The 22,610-nt window shown below is 40.3% G+C and overlaps 2 protein-coding genes across 6 annotated transcripts in view; both read left to right on the plus strand.

Moving 5' to 3' along the window:
• The window catches only part of trim2a (tripartite motif containing 2a), a 28,872-nt gene extending 27,284 nt beyond the window's left edge, over positions 1-1,588 (plus strand). For all 5 annotated transcript variants that reach the window (XM_082535116.1, XM_082535118.1, XM_082535117.1 and 2 more), the window contains exon 12: positions 141-1,588. In XM_082535116.1, the coding sequence (XP_082391242.1) occupies positions 141-293 (153 nt within the window). In that variant the 3' untranslated portion in view covers positions 294-1,588. The remainder of the gene's footprint in view (positions 1-140) is intronic.
• A 576-nt stretch (positions 1,589-2,164) lies between these two features.
• mnd1 (meiotic nuclear divisions 1 homolog) lies at positions 2,165-21,370 on the plus strand. Its single transcript, XM_082535356.1, has 8 exons — positions 2,165-2,331; positions 2,809-2,874; positions 3,365-3,422; positions 8,997-9,145; positions 12,140-12,214; positions 12,310-12,424; positions 18,210-18,254; positions 19,850-21,370. Exons 1-8 carry the CDS (start codon positions 2,329-2,331, stop codon positions 19,954-19,956), a joined length of 618 nt encoding a protein of 205 aa, XP_082391482.1. The 5' UTR covers positions 2,165-2,328; the 3' UTR covers positions 19,957-21,370.
• Positions 21,371-22,610: the final 1,240 nt, after the last annotated feature.

The raw sequence follows: 22,610 nt of genomic DNA on the forward strand, positions 1-22,610 counted from the left end.
GGTCACTACATCATCCATATTCATGAAATCATTATTTTTTTTCTTTCAACTTTATAACTAGGTGTGTTGTATTTTCCACAAAAAGAATGAACGAAACACTGATTTCCAGCGGTGATGATTTTGCTCTCTCTCTCTCTCAGGTGTTTGATGGCAGCGGTTCATTTCTCTCTTACATCAACACATCAGTGGACCCCCTCTACGGCCCGCAGGGACTGGCGCTCACTTCAGACGGACACGTCGTGGTCGCCGATTCTGGCAACCACTGCTTCAAAGTCTACCGCTACCTGCAGTAGCCACTCGACACAAAGCCTGTACAGTGTACATATGTACAAACACGCAGTAGTACGGAGCAACTGGAAGTTTTTTGCACTCTTCCCCCCCCCCTCACCTGTTCACTCTTGAATCTTGCTGTCATTGTGCCATCTGTTTGACCTTTCTCCCTCCCCAAACTAACACGAGAGACTTTATTAGTGGTGCGAGGGAAGCGAGATGACCTCTGACCTACACGAATGGCTGCTGCTGATTAGTGCTCACTTGAGACCTCGTTCACCTTCCATCTTAATGTGGAGTATTTGAAAAGGCTTTAATGCGGTCCACATGGTAGAGCTTTGAACTGCCACATGGCAGAAACTGAAAATAAATAAATAAATACTTTTGCACTTGTTCCTCAAATCACTGGCTGTATTAAGTAAAGTCATAATTAAAGTAAAAGGTACCTTAGTCACCTGAGAAATAATGAAATTCCATCTATAGCAGCAGTGACTACAGCTTCCTGCTAAATGCTCTCAAGGGTTTTTACATTTTGCCTCTTCACTATAAAAGTGTTCCACCCTCTGTAGGTATAGCAGGGTATTTAAGAGCATGATTAAGATGTTTTTGTGCATGCGGTTTTTACTTAAACACCTTAAACTGTGCGTATGAAATAGTTTCCAGCTAAACACCTTCTAACAGAGAAGCTGTTTCACTTCTATTTGAATGTGAAAGCTCTTCAGTGAGCTGTGTCATCACTTTGAATTTAAAAAAAAAAAAAACCCCCAGTATGCTGACAAGTGCGACTGTATGAATTAAGGGTACCAAACATAAGCCACCTGATATGCTTCTGCTGTGTATGATGCCTCTTAACATTTCTGCTGTGATCGTGTGCAGACCCCTCGAGTTGCAGAATTTGAATGAAAAGCTAAATACTTGGAATGAACTCGGCAGGATGCATCCTATTAAGTTTAGATTGAAAGGTTTCTTCATCACGCTGAAAGTAGAGGTGCAGAACTGCGATCACCGTCACTCCTCCATGTGCTCTCATAACTTCAGATAAATCTATAGAGTGATTAACAGATTGTGTTTTAGCAACACATAATTTGTCTACCTTCACAATCAGCAATAGAAAGTTTGGCAGTCGAGGTGTACGTTAAGTGATAATGCACTGTGTTCCTATTAGAAAGCCTTGTTTGTCTTCAAGCACACAACTGTCATTATTTGTTATCCAGAATCGGGTCATCGATTTTCTACACGATCTTGTAAATTGTTTGTTTTCCATTGTCCTGTTTATATTTGTAATGCCAAATGGAATTAAAGTGCCCATAGAAATGAATGATAGTGCTTTTGTGTGTAATACATGTGCTGCAATAAGCTGAATTTAGATAGATATGATAAATAAAGAATGACACTAATAATTTCAAAAATATTTGCACATCACTTTAATCTTATGGCCCCAAACAGGTTTTTAGTCTTTGGCTGCAGATAAAGCCTTTAAGTCTACTCAACAAACGCCCCTTTCAGAGGAACCGCCCAAGGAAAGCCAGGGTGTGGATATTTCTGACCATAGAAGGTTTTTGTTGCTCAGGGCTGTCTGCTTTGGCCTTTTATTTCATCAGACGACAGGGGGGCGCTATAAAGCCATAAGCGGAAGTCAAAAAACAGTGCTCCTCCCCAATGCTGCCTTCATAAGCATTCGTTATCCGGATACTGTTAGTTTTTTATTGGTAAAACAGAATTGAGAGAGTTAGGGGAGTGTAAAAGTAGTGCTTCAATTTAACAGTAAATATTTTGAATGCATTCAGAATTTTGGAATTATTTAATCTCTATCAAACAGACAGTAACTCTAAGCACACAAAAAACTTCTGGTGACTTGGTGAGTTTTGAAGTTCCGTAAACGCAACATTGCTACGTCACAGCCTTCCGCGGGAAATTCGCTACTGCTGCGTCCCCGCTCTGCTTATACGTCGCCTAATCTTTCTTCTTTACATTAAAAAGTTTACAACAGCCCTGTGTTACCCTCAGGTGGCAAAACGTTAATCTCAGTGGTCGTTGTTGGTGAGCTCTACATCGAAAATGGTAAGCAGAAGCGCACCTTAACCTGCTATACCTCCTGTAAAGACCACCGGCGTTTACGTAGTTGTTTGCTAACATTTGTAAGCTAGCTTATAGCTTAGATAAATAGACAGTTACTTTATTGATCCCACAAGGGAAATGATTGTGCTACAGCAGCATGTTAAAGAGTAAAAGCTTATACCCTATCGCTAACGATACTTTCACAAAGCAGCATTTAGTATTTCACATCATACATTTGGTAAACGGCTACAAACTTTACATTACCTGTCATTGGACCAGTCATACCCCTGCTAGCTGTCTATTTCATTTAGTTACTTCACAGTGAACCACTGAATATATAAGCAACTTGTTTAGATGAAAGATTTCAAGAGGTCATTCTTCTAATCTCTATTACCTTTGGCTCCTTGTTACTCGTAAATAATAAGTGTTAGTAACTCAGTGCCTCAGATATAGATTAATAACATTAACCCCCTGTTACAGTCAAAGAAGAAAGGACTAAGTCTGGAGGAGAAGAGAACTCGCATGATGGAGATTTTCTTTGACTCTGTGAGTTTTACCATCGCAGGTGACCCAGCCTCCATATCCCCACTGCTCTGCCCTACTGTGTGTCCTATTATTCATACTGGTCATTGCTGTTATGTGATTATTTTCAACCATTATACATGCGTGATGTAATACATCCCTGACTAAACATACTCCCCACCCACAGGCAGCAGATGACGTGTTTGATTCAATGTTTAAATTCATGCACTGTAATATAGAGTTAGAAACTTGGATTTCAACATTTAAATCGGCAATGAAAAAGTGCAGAAAATAAGATACTTAAGCAGTCCTTAACATGGATAAACCACAAACTAAAATATCCAGAAAATCAATTTATTTTCTGTTTATGCAAATGTTATTTATGTTACCATCCAGAAGCAGTTCTTTGAGATGTAATAGTTTTTAAATAATTTCTTTCTCTGTGATATTATAGTTTTTATTTTGTTTGTTTGTTTTTTAAATCCTGGAACATGTTTTTGTGCTCTCTTCCCAGAAAGATGTGTTTCAGCTGAAAGACATTGAGAAGATTGCCCCAAAGTCAAAAGGCATAGGTGAGTAAAGAACAACAGTTCCAATCGGAAGGTCAGTGGTTCGATCCCTGACTCCACTAGTCTGGATGTCAAAGTGTTAGCTGATTGGAGTGTGAGTGAAAAATTTGAAGCTTCTGTGTGTCAATATTAGTCAAAGTGCTCAGGCTTAGAAAAAAAACTGTGTGTGTGACTGGGTGAAGTCCTCTGTTATAGTAGTTCAGTTTAAAGGTTGGTTCAGACTTCACTCTATTTTTAGAAGACACTTATTTTTTCTAGACCAGACTTTCTTCTGATTTTGTTTGTATATATATATCCACTTACCAGAATAGCCTCATATTTCATCCAGCCAGATGGCTCATGAGGTGATCTTGCTGCTGTGATGTTGGTTTGTAATAAACTCAGAGGAAAAGGAAACAGCTGGAAGCAACAAACAAATCTTCAGTTACTGTTTTATCAAAATGTAGGTTCTTGTCATTTCTGATGAGTCTTGTTAAGGAAATATTTGACTATCCAGCTGTACTATAAAGTACAGATATCTATCTATCTATCTATCTATCTATCTATCTATCTATCTATCTGTACTTTATAGTACAGATATATATATATATATATATATATATATATAAAATAAAAGCTATACTATCCGCTTCTTCTGGGCTATATTCTCAGCAGCATAAGGAGAATCCTGTGCTAACAGCTGTCTAAATGACTCTGCTAAAGTTAGTAGCATGCTTGTTGTTTTTGTCTTTGCACTAGGATGATGTCGGTGTAAATGTGCAGTCATATTCGTTGTGTTCCCACTAGTGCTTTCAGGTTAATCTCGTTGAAATGACCTTAACGCCACAACACGGCAAATCTCCGTTAACGAGCTACCGCCGATCGCCCCGTGCATGGGGCTAGACGGCCAACACGTTAACGAGCTAACTGCGCTAACACACTAGTTCCCACCCATGTAATTGAGCATTGCATGGCACATCCAACATACTGTTTTACTTTAGTCCATGACTCGCTTACCTTCAGGGTCGTACGTCACATGAAAACCAAAATAATTCCAAACGCCAGATCTGAATGAGGGTGGGGGAGGTTCATGTTACAAGGAGAGCTTAACTTCTGTCTCGCTAGCTTGCCCTGCGCTCTTCCTTCTGACGATGCTGTCTGTGTGGAGCGCTCAGTGAATCTGCGTTCGACTACTCCGCCTAGGCTGCACTGTCGACCCTAGGCGGAGTAGTCGAACGCAGATTCACTGAGCGCTCCACACAGACAGCATCGTCAGAAGGAAAGTTGATAAAATAAATTACAAATTTTGTATTGTTCGATACATATGCGTACCGAACCGAAAGCACTGTATCGAACGGTTCAATATCGATACGAATATCGTTGCACCCCTAATATATAGATATAGATATATGTATATGTATATATATGTATTAGGGCTGCCACGATTTGTCGACTAGTCACGATTACGTCGACTATCAAAATCGTCGACGACTGATTTAATAGTCGACGCGTCGTTTGAAGCTTTGTAAGATCACAAAAGACGCAGGAATAAGTAGCAGGATTTAAGAGTGTAATAACGGACTGAAACAGAAGATGGCAGCACTGCATGTACAAGGATGCCAGCTGCCGTTAAACCCCGAAGAAGAAGGAGCCGCTGTGTCCCAGAAATCATAGCGCGGCCCAGCTTAGTTTCCAACAATGGCGGCAGCTAGTTAGTTTTTTGTCGTGTCCAAATTCATGGGCTGCATTCTCCTGAGGCCGCATTTGTAGACCGATTACGTCACAGCGACGCGCCGAAGGCTGTCCAAATTCGTAGACCCCTCCGAATGCAGCCGACAAATGCGTGCTCCTTTTTCCGAATTTGAAGGATGGGTCGGGTGTGTCCTTCGTGGCCCACCATATCCCAGAATTCATAGCGCGGCCCAGCCAAGCTCCAGTTTCCGGCTAATGGCGGCCGCTACTAAGTTTTAAAATTACTCTTATTAATCTTTCTGGGTCACAAAATAAACTTTTAACATATTTTCAGGCGAGAAAGTAGCTGTGTAAACATCAAATATCTGCTCGGTTTATCAAGATATCGCATCTTTGCTAAAGTGCTTCGACGTTTTCGGAGACGTCTGCTACCCACCAGCTCGATAGCTAGCCGGGAGCTCGAGGGTTACTGATGCGGCCGAGAATGGCACAACTCCCGGCACATCATTTTCAGATCACCGCGGACTTTCGCTGCTCGGGTTAAACGTTGTCAGCCGGTGATCAGCTGTGATCAGCTGATCACGGGGCCGGGGTTAAAAGAGAGACGCCAGACATCATTCTCTTCGTGTCAGGAGCTCCGAAACTCTGCCGACGTCAGTCTCCGCCTGATTCAGCAACCGTGAGTGATTATCCCTTCAATCCTTTTTCTCTTCCCGGCTCCGCTCGCTCTCTGTCGGTAACGACCGTTCCGAAGCCACGCTTCGTGCACTGATCGTTACTAGAATAACTGCGTGCCTGCTCCAAACCCACCGCTAGCCTTCGCCGCGCTTGGGTCTAGCCAACACGCCACACGGGCACGCCGAATTACTGTGTGTAACCCGCCCGGCCGTGACAAACGTAATATATAAGTCACTTAGACAACCTAAAAATGTTATTGTTGGGCTTTTTTCAGTGTTTTGTTTGTTCGTGAGTAAATCGGTTTGGCTGAGATTAAAGTTATTAGATTAGATAAAATAAAACTTTATTAATCCCCAGGGTGGGTTCCTCCTTGGTTTTTACACAGCTGACTAAACGTCAAACAGAAAACTGATTAAACAGAAGTGTGAGATGGCCGAGAGTTTACTCCAGTGTCCTGTTATATTTTAGACAGCAAGGAGCAGACGGCTGAGTTTATTAAACTCCACCGAGACAGCGGTGACGCTAATCAGAAGGCTAGACCGTCCAATTTCACGGCCGTTTACTTCCGGCCTACCCGATCTTCTGAGGACCCGGCCCACGTAGACCGCGAAGGCCGGGTCCTCAGGAGAATGCAGCCCATGAATTTGGACACGACCTTAATGTTACTCTTATTATTCTTTCTGGGTCAGAAAATAAACATTTAACGTATTTTCAGGCGAGAATGTAGCTGTGTAAACCTCAAATATCGGCTCAGTTTATCAGGACACCACATATTTTCAAAAGCGCTCCGACGTTTTCGGAGACGTCTGTTACCCACCAGCTCGATAGCTAGCCGGGGGCTAGGTCACTAGCGCCGTGAGAACACCGGACTCCTGGCAAATTGTTTTCTAACCCACCGCCGTCTTTCGCTACTCGGGTTAAATATATATGAGTCACTTAGATAAATTAAAAATGTTGTTGTTTGGCTTTTTTTTTTTTGTATTTTATTTGTTCCTGAGTAAATCGGTTTGTCTGAGATTAAAGTTATAGTTTTTACACAGCTGAATAAACGTCAAGCAGACAGCTGATTATCAGAAGTGTGAGATGTCCTGTTATATTTTAGATAGCAAGGAGTTTATTAAACTTCACCGAAACAATCTGCAAATTTCATTAAAATTTAATAAACTATCATCTTGTCTTTATTTTTAGTTAGCACCTTAAACACTTAAAGCTGTAAGCTAATGATAGTTATATAAGAGCATCTCTCTCTCTCTCTCTCTCTCTCTCTCTCTCTCAGTCTGTGTGTTGAATGTAGACAAAGCCTGACTTTTGCCAATTTGTATCATATTTATTTCCCCATGAAGGTCTCACTTTGAGACTTCTTCTTAATGCGTGTGTGGTTAGTTTAGGCAGAGTGAGATGGGTCGAAAGCGGGTGTCTCACACCAAAGTGTTAGTTAGTGGGCTCTTCTTCTTCTTCTTCTTCATTGTCGTCGTCTTCTTCTTTTTTTTTTTTTTTTAAAGTGAGCTGAGCAACTCACAATGATGCACAAGAGGCATGCACAAACAGATCTTGTGCCTGTCTCTGCATTAATGTTACTTCATAATCATTATGCTTAAAAATTTCCTTTTTAATAAAGTGTATTGATTGGGATGGATCAGGTGACCCAGAATCCTCCCTTAGTTACGCTGCAGTAGGTTTAGGCTCTCCATGATGCAATTTGTGTTTCTTCTTCACTGATCTTTTTTTCCTTCATTGCGTTTACACACCACTCTGCATGTAGTCAGTAGTTATTATTATTATCTGTCCCTTTTCCACAGTGTGTCTTTTGTCCTGTTTCTTCCTGTCGAAAGGGAGTTTTTCCTTCCCACTGTCGCCAAATGCTTCCTCTTGTGTTTTCTCTGTATTATTGTAGAGTCTTTACCTTACCTTGAGGTGACCGTTGTTGTGATTTAGTGCTATATATATATATATATAAAATTGAATTAAATTGAGTCTTGTAAGTGACCCGTAAATGTTATTAGTGCATGACTGATATCTGAAATTATAGAAAACTGACCAGTGTGTTGGTCCAGGCATGATTAATGGAAAGGAGAATTAGAGTATGACAGAAAAATGACAAATAGATGGAGATAATTAAATACCATAAGGACAAACAGCATCAGCGTGCACTGCACATTTATGAATTCTTAAAAACATTGTGGTGACATGCTTACAGAATTGCCATGGCAACCAGGACGGGGCTATTGCCATCTTTAGTGTGTGTAAGCAGAACCAAACCTATCAGTAGCAGAAATCATTTAGTTCAGAGGCTTTTGGAAGCTTTTGGTTCTGCAGCCCGACTTTCTGATGGTTGAGGCAAAATTTCTAATAATACCAAATTAGATTTTTAGGTGCTAAATCGTCTTGAAGAATGAAATTCTTGAGCGTGTTTGACTGAACAAAGGAGAGATTCTGTTTTGAAATGGACACAACATTAATCTAAAGAAACTGGATCTCGTTGCCATGATTAAAAGCACATGTTTCTGACCCCTGTTATTGCGTGATGGGGGGAAGGGGCAATAAGAGATTTACATTGTGGGGGACGCTTTCCTGTAGAAGGGTTGGAAATGTGACAAAAGGGGCTAGTTGAATGGGGGGGGAAGAGCGGTAATAACATACATAGGAGTCAGAATAAGATGAAGCTGCTTGAATCTTATAGATGAAAAAAAGAGAAACGAGCACTTATGGACTTTGGTTAATTCATCCAGAGTGTTCCCTGTTTTCCATCCAATTCTTTCTGCTGCTGGGTCCACATCCTCTCAGCAGATAAGCTCTTTCAGTTAAACAGTGGAGCAAAGCGTGTAGGAGGAGCACATTTCACCGCTGACACTGTTCAAGATGTAGCTTGTGCTCTGTTACATCCTCTCATGCAGCGTTCACTCAGATCTGTATGAAACAGCCAGATAGGCTGCAGATGTGTGGGTTTGAGTTTTGTAATTTGAGCAGCATACATTTCCAGCAGTAAAAAGTGAGACCTTATGATGACTTGGCTTCTAAGTCCTCTGCAGAGTGCACTGTCAATCCCAGCATCAGATGCGTTTTATATTTACAGATATAAAGGCTACAGACTGCCTAGCTTGTACCGGCCATAACTCAGTTTTAAATCAGGAGAAAGCATCGTACCCAAATGGCATCAACTCCACGGGCGTGCAGTTGAGCGCTGGAGAAATAAACACCATGTTAATGTTTGTGCTCTGCTGATTTCAGCTCCCATGACTGTGAAGGACGTGCTGCAGAGCCTTGTCGATGATAACATGGTGGACTGTGAGAGAGTAGGTACATCCAACTATTACTGGGCCTTTCCCAGTAAAGCCTTACACGCTCGCAACCACAAACTGGAGGAGCTGCAAAAACAGGTGAGCTCAGTCCCTTCTAGTCTGATTTCCAATTAAAGGTTGCAGCAAGCATAAGCGCCACAGCAAAAAATGAGAAGGGGTGATTTTGGTTTCACAGGATGATACTTGGGTACTTCTCCCTCGCAGTTTACAGTAATAAGGTCAACACATGAGGTCAACAGTGCCTGGAAGACACTTCTGCTAATAGAGGGTCAAAAAAGAAATGGGAAGAAAATGCAAATGAGCTGCTGATTAAACAGGAAGCTTGTCAGAGTTTGTTTTATATCTTAGTTGTAGGTCATTCCATCGCAAATCAGCTACGTTTTTAGAACTTTTTCTGCTCGACTGTCTCTGGCTTGAATACAAATCTTATGGTCCAAATATATTTGCACATATATAATGATTGTAGCTTTATGTCTTATACATTTCAAGATATAGGTGTCTTGTTTTTTTTGTTTTTTTTTAATGGTCCATTGACCCACTTTCAGGCAATTTTCTTTGCACATTGAAATCTGAGGCAATTTGTGGACACGAATATCTCAAAACCAATTAAAGTCTGAAATTTTAACTCAGATATTTTTTGATGTACAGTGGGGCAAAAAAGTATTTAGTCAGCCACCGATTGTGCAAGTTCCCCCACCTAAAATGATGACAGAGGTCAGTAATTTGCACCAGAGGTACACTTCAACTGTGAGAGACAGAATGTGAAAAAAAAAATCCATGAATCCACATGGTAGGATTTGTAAAGAATTTATTCGTAAATCAGGGTGGAAAATAAGTATTTGGTCAATAACAAAAATACAATTCAATACTTTGTAACATAACCTTTGTTGGCAATAACAGAGGTCAAACGTTTACTATAGGTCTTTACCAGGTTTGCACACACAGTAGCTGGTATTTTGGCCCATTCCTCCATGCAGATCTTCTCGAGAGCAGTGATGTTTTGGGGCTGTCGCCGAGCAACACGGACTTTCAACTCCCGCCACAGATTTTCTATGGGGTTGAGGTCTGGAGACTGGCTAGGCCACTCCAGGACTTTCAAATGCTTCTTACGGAGCCATTCCTTTGTTGCCCGGGCGGTGTGTTTTGGATCATTGTCATGTTGGAAGACAAAATCTCACGATACATTGCCCCATTCATTCTGTCCTTAACACGGATCAGTCGTCCTGTCCCCTTGGCAGAAAAACAGCCCCATAGCATGATGTTTCCACCCCCATGCTTCACAGTAGGTATGGTGTTCTTGGGACGCAACTCAGTATTCTTCTTCCTCCAAACACGACGAGTTGAGTTTATACCAAAAAGTTCTACTTTGGTTTCATCTGACCACATGACATTCTCCCAATCCTCTGCTGTATCATCCATGTGCTCTCTGGCAAACTTCAGACGGGCCTGGACATGCACTGGCTTCAGCAGCGGAACACGTCTGGCACTGCGAGATTTGATTCCCTGCCGTTGTAGTGTGTTACTGATGGTGACCTTTGTTACTTTGGTCCCAGCTCTCTGCAGGTCATTCACCAGGTCCCCCCGTGTGGTTCTGGGATCTTTGCTCACCGTTCTCATGATCATTTTGACCCCACGGGATGAGATCTTGCGTGGAGCCCCAGATCGAGGGAGATTATCAGTGGTCTTGTATGTCTTCCATTTTCTGATGATTGCTCCCACAGTTGATTTTTTCACACCAAGCTGCTTGCCTATTGTAGATTCACTCTTCCCAGTCTGGTGCAGGTCTACAATACTTTTCCTGGTGTCCTTCGAAAGCTCTTTGGTCTTGGCCATGGCGGAGTTTGGAGTCTGACTGTTTGAGGCTGTGGACAGGTGTCTTTTATACAGATGATGAGTTCAAACAGGTGCCATTCATACAGGTAACGAGTGGGGGACAGAAAAGCTTCTTACAGAGGACGTTACAGGTCTGTGAGAGCCAGAGATTTTCCTTGTTTGAGGTGACCAAATACTTATTTTCCACCCTAATTTACGAATAAATTCTTTACAAATCCTACCATGTGGATTCATGGATTTTTTTTTCACATTCTGTCTCTCACAGTTGAAGTGTACCTCTGGTCCAAATTACTGACCTCTGTCATCATTTTAAGTGGGGGAACTTGCACAATCGGTGGCTGACTAAATACTTTTTTGCCCCACTGTATCTGTCCCATATCACCAATCCTGGTTCATTTAGATGGTAAGAAATAGCAATAAAAATGCCTTTTAATAGTTAGTATCACTATTATGTATGTTTTCTTTTGTCAGCTATGTCATTTAAAAAAAATCCACATTTAAAAATGATCCCCAGTTGTAGCTAATAATAAAAATCATGGTATTCATTTATGTGAGATTTGTGTTCACCACCGTGTCGTCCTCATTGATGACCCACTTCCCTCGACTGTTTCACGGCTGACAGATGGTGTGAGGGTGGCGGCTCCTCAGAGAACATTAGCCACCAGATTTCTGGGACAGATCTTAAGCAGCAAGCGCTCACTAAATAATGACGATGTTTGGTTGTACCGCATGTGGTGACAATATAGCGCTGTTTATGCGATATCACAGCATTTGGTCACTGAGATCATCAGACAGATTTTGCAGCAATGCTTGATGTTTTGAGTGGAAGGACGAGAGTCAAGTGTCCACTGTGTGGAAAAGGATGAGGTGCAATTAAAAGTTAGAATAAAAGCCAGCTCCCTTTTGCAGCCACATTAATTATATCATATGATTGAACTGTTAAGTTAACAGCACTGTAATTGGCTAAGAGTTTAGTACGGGTAAGCATTTGTGTACCATTAAGATTTTGTGATTGTATTTATTGTATTAATCACTTACAAGGGCTCCAGTGTTGAGTTGTTTCAGCATATTATTGGGCGGTCTCAGTAAATATTGCAGCACTTATCAGTAGAAACATCAATGTTGTTAACAGCAGAAGTGGCTTTACTGTTTATTTATATCACAATTCAGGAAAATCTCAGTTATCTGCTGATTAGTACTGTAAGAAAAGCTTTAACGTGATGCTGTTGTACTTTAAAGATCTCTGAAGCAAAGCAGCGGAAAGCATCCCTAGAGAAAGCGGTCGAAAAAGCGAAAGTGGGGCGCCAGGATACAGTAAGTATACAAAGGTCAAACTTAAACCAGTGAAATAAAATGAATATCATCCCTTTAATGCACTGAGCATGTGAAATCGCTGTTTGTCTTTGCAGAAGGAAAGAAGCTCTCTGCTGAAGGAGCTGCAGGCTCTGAGAGAGGAGCGCACACAGCTGCAGGCCGAGCTGGAGAAGTACAGAGAGTGTGACCCCGAGGTCGTCGAGGAGATGAGTGAGTACAGCTGCAGACCTACTGGTTTCTCAAAAAAGGTCACTTTTAAATTATTGCATCAATCGTATCACCTACAGTTACTCATGGGAGGCATGGAGCCCCGTGTGAAGCTTTAAATATCCAAAGTGAATCTGACCTATGCTGGCGAAGTCATATTTGATGTTAGTCATAATAGGCTGCTGCTGTACTTTGTTCTGTATTTGTCTTTAAATATTTTATCACAAGCTTTATAGCTGTTGGATTGTTTTACATCATAAAAGAAGTTGGATTTTTCTAATCTGTGGGATTACAAACTGTTACATCACTAGATGTTAAGTTAACACAGGAATATAAAGTGTAAAGCATGTTTCGACCAAGTCCAGCACATGTGTGGTTATTAAATTAATGTTTATTTAACAAGATTCAATCAGATGCTGCTTCCTAGCATCACAGGGCTTATGAATGCAGATGGCACTGTTTTGCATCCAGCGAGGATCTCTTATTAAAAGGAGTTGGGTATCATCCAAGACGCATATGCATCCGAGCAGCTTCTGTAGCGTTCAGCCTAATGTGGATAAATGGTTTCACACCAGATAATAAACTCAAAATTGTGCCGTAGGAGCCGTATTGTTTCAGCGAAGCCTCCCACGCGGTGTCAGGCATCGTGGAGATACAAAGAAGACTCCGGTGCAGTTGGCAGATATAAAAAATGTTCATCTGTTCAGCACAGAGACAGCTACATTAATGGAAACGGTGGCAGAAAGCACCTCTGGTCATCAGTGCTGCACTGCAGTTGGCATTTGTCAATAGCATCAAGTCAATGTTATAAGTGGGATTTCCCAGCCTTGAAATGTCCTCCTAACCCATCTACTGATAGCCCTAAATAAGGTGCATTCAAATGCATTTAACAGATGTTGGGAAAATTTCTAAGAAAAGATTAAATAGTGACCTGGGAAATGTGCCAATCAGCCATAACATTAAAACCTCCCAGGCGAAATGAGTGCAGTTGATCATCTCATTGCAGTGGAACTTTTGTAGGTGTGCTTGTGTACACTTGCAACAATTTAAAAAAAAATAAAATATAAACAGTTGTACTCTCCATGTCTTTGTTGCCAACATTACTGTAGTTGCTGGCTCCATTTAGTTTTTTTAGTTTTTTATTTTGTTGGTCTCTGTAGACTAAAACTGGAAATACTTGCTGCTCCTCAGACTGGCAATTAGCTTAAATCTTTATTTCTGTGTTTCACTAACCTCACTGGTATCAGGTTTGCAGAGCTAAAGGGAAGTATTTCCTTTTGACAATGAAGACAGGTCAAAGCAGGTCCTTTGTGCTCGTCAGGTGGTGCTTAACTGCATTCATGATTAATGTAGAAGGAAAAACACCCGCATTATTACTAACCAACTTTCTATTGTTTGCAAAGGACGTTCTTCAGCAGCTACCACGGTTGGGTTCAGCTAATCTTACTGTGCCAAGTAGCTTAAACAAGGTTGTTGGGTGTGTACCTGCTGCGCGAGACACCAGTGAGTGTACTGCTGAGAGCAAACATGTCAAGCTGCAGGGTCAAACATTCTCACGGTTCAAATTAAGAGACTCAGGAAGTGAAAAATGGTCACAAGTGGCCACTCACCTTGCTTTCAGGATATACGTTCTTAGATATGAACCTCAGACTGGTTAAGTTGTTGCAGTTAGGTAAGTTTGAAAAGTGTAACTCTTCTTGCGGACGCAGAAGTCTGAAAGTTTTTATTGCAGCCAAATGAACCTTATTACCTCCGAGCTGTCAGCTCACAGGGCTGGTATTAAAAAGCTTTTAAAATATGAAGGCCTTGGAGTCCTTTGCTGGCTGTTGCACACCCCTTACATAAGGGAACCACAAACAGACACAGCTATTGATAGTATTGCAAAAATCTGACAGTGCTTTGTTTTCATGCTACAGCTGACCTGCAATATGGGAGGTGTGTTCCTTTATCTGCTCATGTGACTGGTGGTGGTGTCAGACAAATATCTGGGCTGTTTACCTGCACCTCCCAGATTACCAGTTTTTTTTTTTTTTTCCACTCCACTGTGACAACACTGTGGTGTACTGATGGCCACATGACCGTGCACATTACTTATGACCAGTCTACCTGAAATGAGATGGAGAGGCATCATTGCTGCCATTGCACGTAACCTAAAATGTCGAATTTGCAGCCGTTTTACAGTGGAGCCAAACTATGGTCAATGTTGAAGCAAAATTTGTGTGTTTGAAAAGTAACAATTCTTTGTTTTGCTTATAATTGAGAATTTTTATTGAGTTATTTTTAAAAACATCAAGACACGGCAGGTCAAAGGTGCTGATACAGACTGAGGTATATGAGGCAATTTGTACTTTATTATTGGGTAATATTCATTTGCCAGATGTCAGTACATGCTGTCCGCTTCATATCAAGCTATGTTTTCATTTTGTCTTTGGATATGAACTCACCGTTACTGTCCCATTGCTCTATGATAATCTCAGTGTTATGGTTAAGCCTTCCCAACATATTCTGACAGGCAACAGTGTTGCATCATTTGTTCAGTCCACATTTTCAGTGTCTGAGTTTGAGGTGTTTTCCAAAACTTACAAATTGTTTTAAACTAGGCAGCTTTTAAAAATCTTGTCCTTGTTTTATTTAAAGGACAAAAACACCTCCTTGTTTGATTTTACTCAGATCAGCAGCACTGCAGTCGGTGCTTGAAAATGGTTGTACAGTACTTTCACATCTCAAAACCAGCAAAATTGAACTTCATGAGTTCTCGGACTCTCTTCAAAGCACAGGGAGTCTGGAGTTGTTTGTAAAGAGGCAACACAACCACGTTGTGGGTTTGCTCGCCTTCACATGCTGGTTTAGAAACCTTATTTTGGGTAGTGTATGAAATGGACCATGGTGTCACCCCTGGTATGTTGCGTTACAATGCCCAAATGATTTCAACTGAAGCTGAGTCAAATTTTCAAATCTGAGCAGAAAGACAAAGTTAATCAGGATAAAACAAGCAGTTTAAATGTTGCTGAGAAAGTCACTTTGTTCATAAATGACTAGGATTGTGTTTACAACACAGGTTTTAGCACATAGTTCCTCCTTAAATGATATTTTACCTGCTTTGGGAGCAATAAATATTATTTATATTTTAATATGTAAAACAAGAGTTATACCATCAGTGGTGCATTTGAAGGAGGATGGAGTAAGGCCAGTTATCTGAACTCTTTGTAGATGGATCATTATGAGTGCATCTCACACAGATCACAGTGATGTTGACACAAAACAGTTCAGCAGGCGGACTGAGAGCAAACTAGCTCGCCATTACAGTTAAATTATTTTTTTCTACTTTTACTGTTGCCACATGTCTACAGATCCTATTTTGTCTTTTACTGCCAGGTTTGCCACACAGAGAGCTTTGTTAACAGATAACCATCAGCAAAGCTCGAGAGCAGTATCCAGCTGTATGATATTATGTAATGTCTGCTGCTCAAGAGGTATCAGACTGAACTTGCAGAATGAGCTCAGACTTGTTCCTGCATGTGTGATAGCTATGCACATGTAGGCTCATTAGATGTCTTCAAGGGCGTTGCCCATGCTGTTATTGACAGGATTATTATTCACCTGTGAACCATTATTTGCCTTTTTTCTTTCTTTCTTTCTTTTTTTTGATTTGTAGTAAAGGAGTTGTAGGAATAAGGAAAATTAGTTGACTTGCAAAGTTAGAAATTATAAAGGAAGTCGGGCGATGTACAAGAATGCTGAAGTACCAGAAGTAAGTTTGCCCCATTAACTTCAGCACGACTTACCTAAACACAACATGCCTTTCCACATATTTACCAAGCTAGCAGCCAAGTGACAGAAACACTAACAAACACTAGGTACTAACAATAAATGCAACTTGGCTAAAAACAAAGCTTTCGTGCCTTCTTGTCTCTGCATGTTAAACAATGGTTGCCACACCCATAGATACCAATAAGTTTTGAATGAAACCATTAAATAGCCCAACAGAAACCATTCCAGTGTAATTGAGCCCAGACTGTATTTAAATAGGCCAATATTAATGATTAATGTCAGCCTAACAGATATTTAGGGTATCGGTGTGCTAGCAGCTCCAGCTCCATCGTTTATAATCTGCACCACATGCAGCAGAGGACGCACCACAGCTAACCAGACGTGGGGGTGGATTTAATCGGTGTGTTCATTTTGTTCAGTTTGCAAGTAACCTGCTTTGCAAACCACAAGACAGAGTAAAGGCAAAGAAATCAGCATTTTTATATATAACCACAGTAACAGGAAGTCAGACAAGTACAGATTTATTAGTGGGCTTATAGGTGATTAAAAATCTGATTTTTATTTCTTTTTAACAAAGAAGATTTTGGGGGGATCATCTTTTCTGTTAAACATTTTATGTATTATTTGGCATTAGGGTCCCATCTTAATATCCAGACAAGGGTGATAAAAAATTCTATTACTTTACCTTGTTTATCTACAGTTAACTTTTTTCTGTTGATTAGTGAGCAGGGGTCCTGCCAGATAAAGAAAAATAAGTTAAGTATTTAAGAAAATAAAAAGTGGTGCGTCTGTGAACCATGTCAGTCGATGCGTGAAACGTTTCTACCTTGCACCCAGCAGCTGTGTTTCGTTTAGCTACACACTTTTAACCATAAAGTGAAATCAGGTTCTCCAACTTTGAGTCAGCGATTGTTGAATTAATTCACTTTCTTCTCAGATTTGTTTCTGGAGAAATTCAATTTTATTTTTACGCAATATCAGTTAAGTGTTGAAATGGTCCTCACGAGCAGTGTTTGTTCTGGTGATCCAAACAGATATTTTACTGGTACTGAACCTTTTCAAGCTTCCAGAAGGAAGAGAAACTCAGATCGGAGAGAAACTATCCAGAGCTGTTGGACTGAGATAATTTGTGCTGGATTCAAGCCTGTTGTAGAACAGTTCACACTCATACAGCAGCCAGATTAATGTCTGTGAAAAAGGTTATCATTATTTTTTGTACTACTTGAATATGCTGTGATTATTCCAGGGGAGTGGAAACTTGATGTCATCTGTGTTTTTATGCTTAATGTAAACTTCTCTCTGAGTGCTGTCCAGTGGGAACATATTGTTCAGCTCCGTTCTACTTTTTTACAGTATAAAGCGCTCTTTCAAGCGCCGCTGTAGCTGTAGGGGATGAGTAGGTTAGTGTCCACTTTAATTTAATAGGATACCGCCACTTAGTCATACAGCACAGCTGTGGCCACGCAACCATCACATCCCTGACCACCACTTCCTCCTCAGAGGGGATGGTTTGTTGCCAGCCTTCATTTGTGCTTGTGTTGCAAGCTTATTTTCCTCTTCTTCTTTTTTTCTTTTCTTTTTTTTCCAGCGTTTTTCCCAGTTTTATATAATCTACTAGACTTCCTCCGTGACGTTTTCACATTAAGCATTTTGTATTTGCAGTGTGTGAGCCTTGCTTGCAAACACCAAACGTCATGAGAAACAAATCATAGGAAATAGCATTCAAAACATGTTACAAAGGTTATTAAATGTACTGAGCGCAAACAACACACCTCAGCAGCAGCTGCAGCAACAGTGCAAACATGACACTTTTAATGACATGCTGAAGCAAAACTTGGAGTGATGTTATTGTAATGACTTCGTTGGGTGTTCAGTAGATGCCTTGAAAAAAACGTTTAAATGCTTTCCAGCTGCAAACCTGTGTGCTTTTGCACCGGGGCTCGCTTATCTTGTATCTCTATATAAGTGGTTACTGACTAGTTGGATGCACATACTAATCCAAAATTTTATTTTGCAGAAAAATCAAATGTTATAGCAAAAGAAGCTGTTTCCAGATGGACAGGTGAGTCTGCTAATTTCTTTTCTTTCTTCTTTTTAAATATATATAGACATGTAATGGTCTGGATTTAAGCTGCAGGAACATAAAATGCCCAATGTCTGGTTGTAGCGCTTGTTTATAAAGTGAGAGTTGTTTTATTTTGTAGTCACTATTTGTGGATTTTGGACTACTGACTGTTGATTGACCTTGGTTTACTGTTTCCTGTTTGAAATTTCTGGTTAGTCCAAAAAAAAAAAGCAGCTGGATGACAGCAGTCGGACTTTATCTCTGATTGCTGTTTAATGCACGTGAAAGCGCATTAAAGTGAAATCTGTGAAGGCGCTCTCTAGTCCAGCTGTCACTCTAAGTAGTCCGCGCTTATGCTCTGTGTGTACGTTTGTTGACTTGAGTGGTAACCTTGGACACAGCTGACCTTTAGGGATCATGGTAGCCATCGATGCCTGTGGTCTTTTGACTCTTTAGATCAACATTGCCTGCTGCAGGTCAACAGAGTGGTGTTGTCAGTTTTGGTTGGAGAGCTTTTGCTTTGCTTTCATGGAAGGAAGCTCAGTTAAAAAAAAAAAGTGAGTCATTTCTGCCTCATTCACAATTAGTACTTCTCTTTTCTGAGCTGGACAGTATGAAACAAACATGCATAAGTGTTTCCTCGTAGCGCAGCTGTTGAATTTGCACAGTAACGTCTTTTACTACGAGCTATAAAGTTCTCATGTTATGCCGTTAGAGCGAATGTTACTATTTTACCAGGTCTGGTCAGGGTTTGTGGCTAAACACTCAAATCAACACAACAAAGCCAAATTTTGAAGGTTTCATGGAAAAAGCAGCTGCAACTTTGCGCACCTTGTTTGTTTTTAAAACACTGCTGCTGTATGTTGGCCTGCTCATGGATTGTCTGCGACTTCCCACACAAGCCTCGACACATTTAATCGCTTGTCATATCAAAACTGGAGAACAGTAAAAACTAATCCTCCAGAAGTGAAGTGAAAGGCATCGCTAAAAGTGCAAGCCAACGTTCATTGGCTTAAGCTCCTGATCAGTTGTTAGTCTGCAGGAAGTTGTTCTGCTTTTGAAACTGGAGACTTCAGAGCTTCAGCTGCTAAAAGGTTTTCCTGAAATAGACATTTTGTTTTTAGTCAAACTGTTATTTTTATTGCTATTATTTAAGAATAGGACGCAGGTATATATAAAATGTTTTCTTTTTTTAAACTATTTTCACATGAGGCTGTTAGGGTGAATTCACCACCATAAAACATCAAGATGTATTTAATTTGAGGTAGTTAAATGGATTATTATATATTATATTATATATGGATTACACACATACATCATTAAAGAATTTGAAATTGTTAATGCTGGATGTGAAATGTCAAATGACTGTTAATGGCAGTTTGTGTTTCCTAAATTTACATGATATTCACAAAACTGGGAAAACAGATAATCTAAATCTGACGCACTAACCAGTCATAGTAACCCGGCTTTCTCCTTGCTTCTGAATGAGCAGTCCAGATTCCTTTTGCTGTAAATGTACAGTATATATTTGTAAATTGAGATTTCATTTATATTTCATGTGTTTAATGTTTCTTTTTTACTCTTGTTCTCAGACAATGTTTTCGCCATAAAGTCGTGGACAAAGAAGAAGTTTGCCTTTGATAACAGCCGCATTGATAAAGCCTTTGGTATCCCGGAGGATTTCGACTACATGGACTGACTGCCAGCATGTCATGGACGCAGCGATGGAGTAATGTGTTTCGGCCTCTGACACCTACCTACCTGGTCTCTGCATTTCTAATTCCTGTGCTGTGGGTTTCAGTGAAAATAAAAGCACCAGACGCTCTACTCGCGCCCTCGGGTGGATTTTGAATAAGGACAGATGTCAGTGACTTTGCGGTGGCAGATGGACTTCATCAGTGGATATGTTACTTTGGTGCAACCAGAGAAGAGTCTGAAACGCCATTAGTGGCTGTGAGGGCTGACAGGGTCCTGTGATGAGCACAAGCTAGCAGCCAAAGTTTTGGGACACCTGTTTGCATGAAAACCGAGAGCTCCAAGTAGATGATGGAAAGGAATCAACACTTACTGCATTTGTGTTGCCAGTGGTCGCGTTTGTATGGTTTAAACAGATGGTTTGGAATCAAATGCTTGTGCACTTTTTCTTAGATATGTTCCTTTTCTCTCTCCCTCCCTGGAGTATTACAGGGCATGCTTTCCTAGTTGTATTATAACTACAAAGGTCAGTGTCAAGTTATCTTTGATGTTTTTGTTTCTTTTATAATCGTCACTGGAATTTTAGGGTTTTTTTGTTTTGTTTTTTTGTTTTGTTTTTTCAGGACTCGCTTTCCGGATGATCAAAAAAGATCATTGCTGTCACAACATGTCTAGAATGACTATTGACCTTCTTTTTTTGCTCCTTTTTTCTGTCAAACCAGATGCAAAATAGGCAGTTGTGTATCTTGTTTACTCTGTGACCTAGTTGAGAAGGCCAATGTGTCTGGGTTCTTTGATTTAAATTTCAAATGAGCTCTGTGCTCATTTTGCTTTGCTCATCAGTTTCATTTTTATTCCAGTAAATGAATGACATGCAAATGTAATATCTGATCTTTCGCCTCTTCTAAGGTTTTTTTTTCTGCATTAATCAATGTGAGACAGATGTTAGTTACTAATTTAAAGGACACTGTTTTACTACTGTAAGTTTAGTTGGTGGCATGATGAAGACTCATCTAATCCAGTCTCTGGATGTCCATGAACTGTTGACTACAGCAAGGCTGGAACAAAATAAATAGTCGAAATGCCTAGCAGCAGTTTGTTTGAGGGAGCTGACACACCCACACAAGAATAACCTGGATGTATTCATGTGTGTACCTGCCCAACCTGTACTGTGATTCACGGGCCTGTTGGCTGTCAAAACTCTGAGAACTCTGCGTACAATTTTTGGTAATCGCAGCTTGCAGTTTCTCTCATTAAAACATGCCTGGCCCTGAAAAGAGCCCAACAGAGCAGTACTGACACAAGGACTTAGCCCTCTCCCCATATGAGCATATGAAATCAGAGTGGTGTAACTGGAGTGTAAAGGACTTTTATTACATGCATTTGCCTACGTTTCTGCAAAGAAAGTTTAAAACCCAGCCAATTTCTATTTTATTACACATTTCCAAATGCTCCTCCGTACCTTCTTCAACTCTCGATTTACATGCTGACACTGCCAGTACAACAGTGAAAAATTCCTGCATTCAAATCTCACCTCAGTAAAAAGAATCGCACACAAATGAAGTGAAATATCCCCTGTGACTAAGCGATTATATTACGAATCAAAGTGTGGGTTGCTTTTTACTGCTGAAGAAGATCAAGGTGTGGGAAGTTACTGTTTGATATACAACTGCCTGCCAAGGCCACACAGGATTAATCTGGACAGGGGGCAAATATATTAGAAGACTATTTTTACACTGTAAAATCTTAATACTCAACTTGAAAGCTTATGCATTATTATATTATTACTAGCCTATTATTACTAAAGTGCTGTGTAAATATCTTGGCCTGAAATGAAACATTTATCTTAAAATTAAGTAGAGTTTAATGTATTTAGTCACTTCCCACTTGGAAATACTGTGCCACCAGCAGTTTTAGAAGTATTTACTTACTGACACTAAGTAAAAGTAGCAGGACTGGAGAATACATCTGTAGTAAAAATGTCATTAGCAGAATATGGATTAAAAGGAATCAGAGTGAAAGGCTCTCTATACCGGACACTAATATTTTTATTAGTTTAGTTGTATATGCTATAACATGAACCCGGACTCCATGTGTAAGTCAGACTTTTATGTTCTATCTCATAAAGCCCAAGCAGATCTCATTTACAGATAGTATTTCCAGAATCTCAATGTTTACACCTACTGTTAGTACATGTATATTAAATTGACAGATCACGGCTGATCTACAATAGCATTTAAATGCTTTATAAGCCACTCAGCTTGAGATCTCCTGGTGTATTGCCATTAATAGCAGTGCATTTTAAAATAATACTCAAGTTATTTTTTAATTGTAATTTTTGTGATTTTGTTTCTGTACAAAGCCATTCAGTGGGGAGGGGGAGCTGTACCTGTCTGGGGATGTGTTCTAGCAGGGTTGAAGTGCAGATAAGTTTAACTATGTTTTAATTTCTAATATCAAATAGCAGCTCTTAACTAAAGCTAGTCAGAAATATCAGCATTTGATTCAATACAGCGTTTGATCAGTTGTTTCACCTCGAGTATTCGGCTACTTTACAGTTTTATGTAGGGTTGCATAAAGACTTGTTATTATTTTTTAATGGTATTTGTTGGCTTTCTACCTCGTGCCTCGCTGCAGTGCCTGTAGCCTGCTTGAGCA

This window comes from Aulonocara stuartgranti (assembly GCF_965226115.1).
Source record: "Aulonocara stuartgranti genome assembly, chromosome: 6".
Classification (NCBI taxonomy): domain Eukaryota; kingdom Metazoa; phylum Chordata; class Actinopteri; order Cichliformes; family Cichlidae; genus Aulonocara; species Aulonocara stuartgranti.

Coding starts and splice junctions, on each gene's coding strand:
- mnd1 (XM_082535356.1), top strand. Junction 12,425..18,209: donor CGAGGTCGTCGAGGAGATGA/GTGAGTACAGCT, acceptor TTTATTTTGCAG/AAAAATCAAATGTTATAGCA. Junction 18,255..19,849: donor AGCTGTTTCCAGATGGACAG/GTGAGTCTGCTA, acceptor TCTTGTTCTCAG/ACAATGTTTTCGCCATAAAG.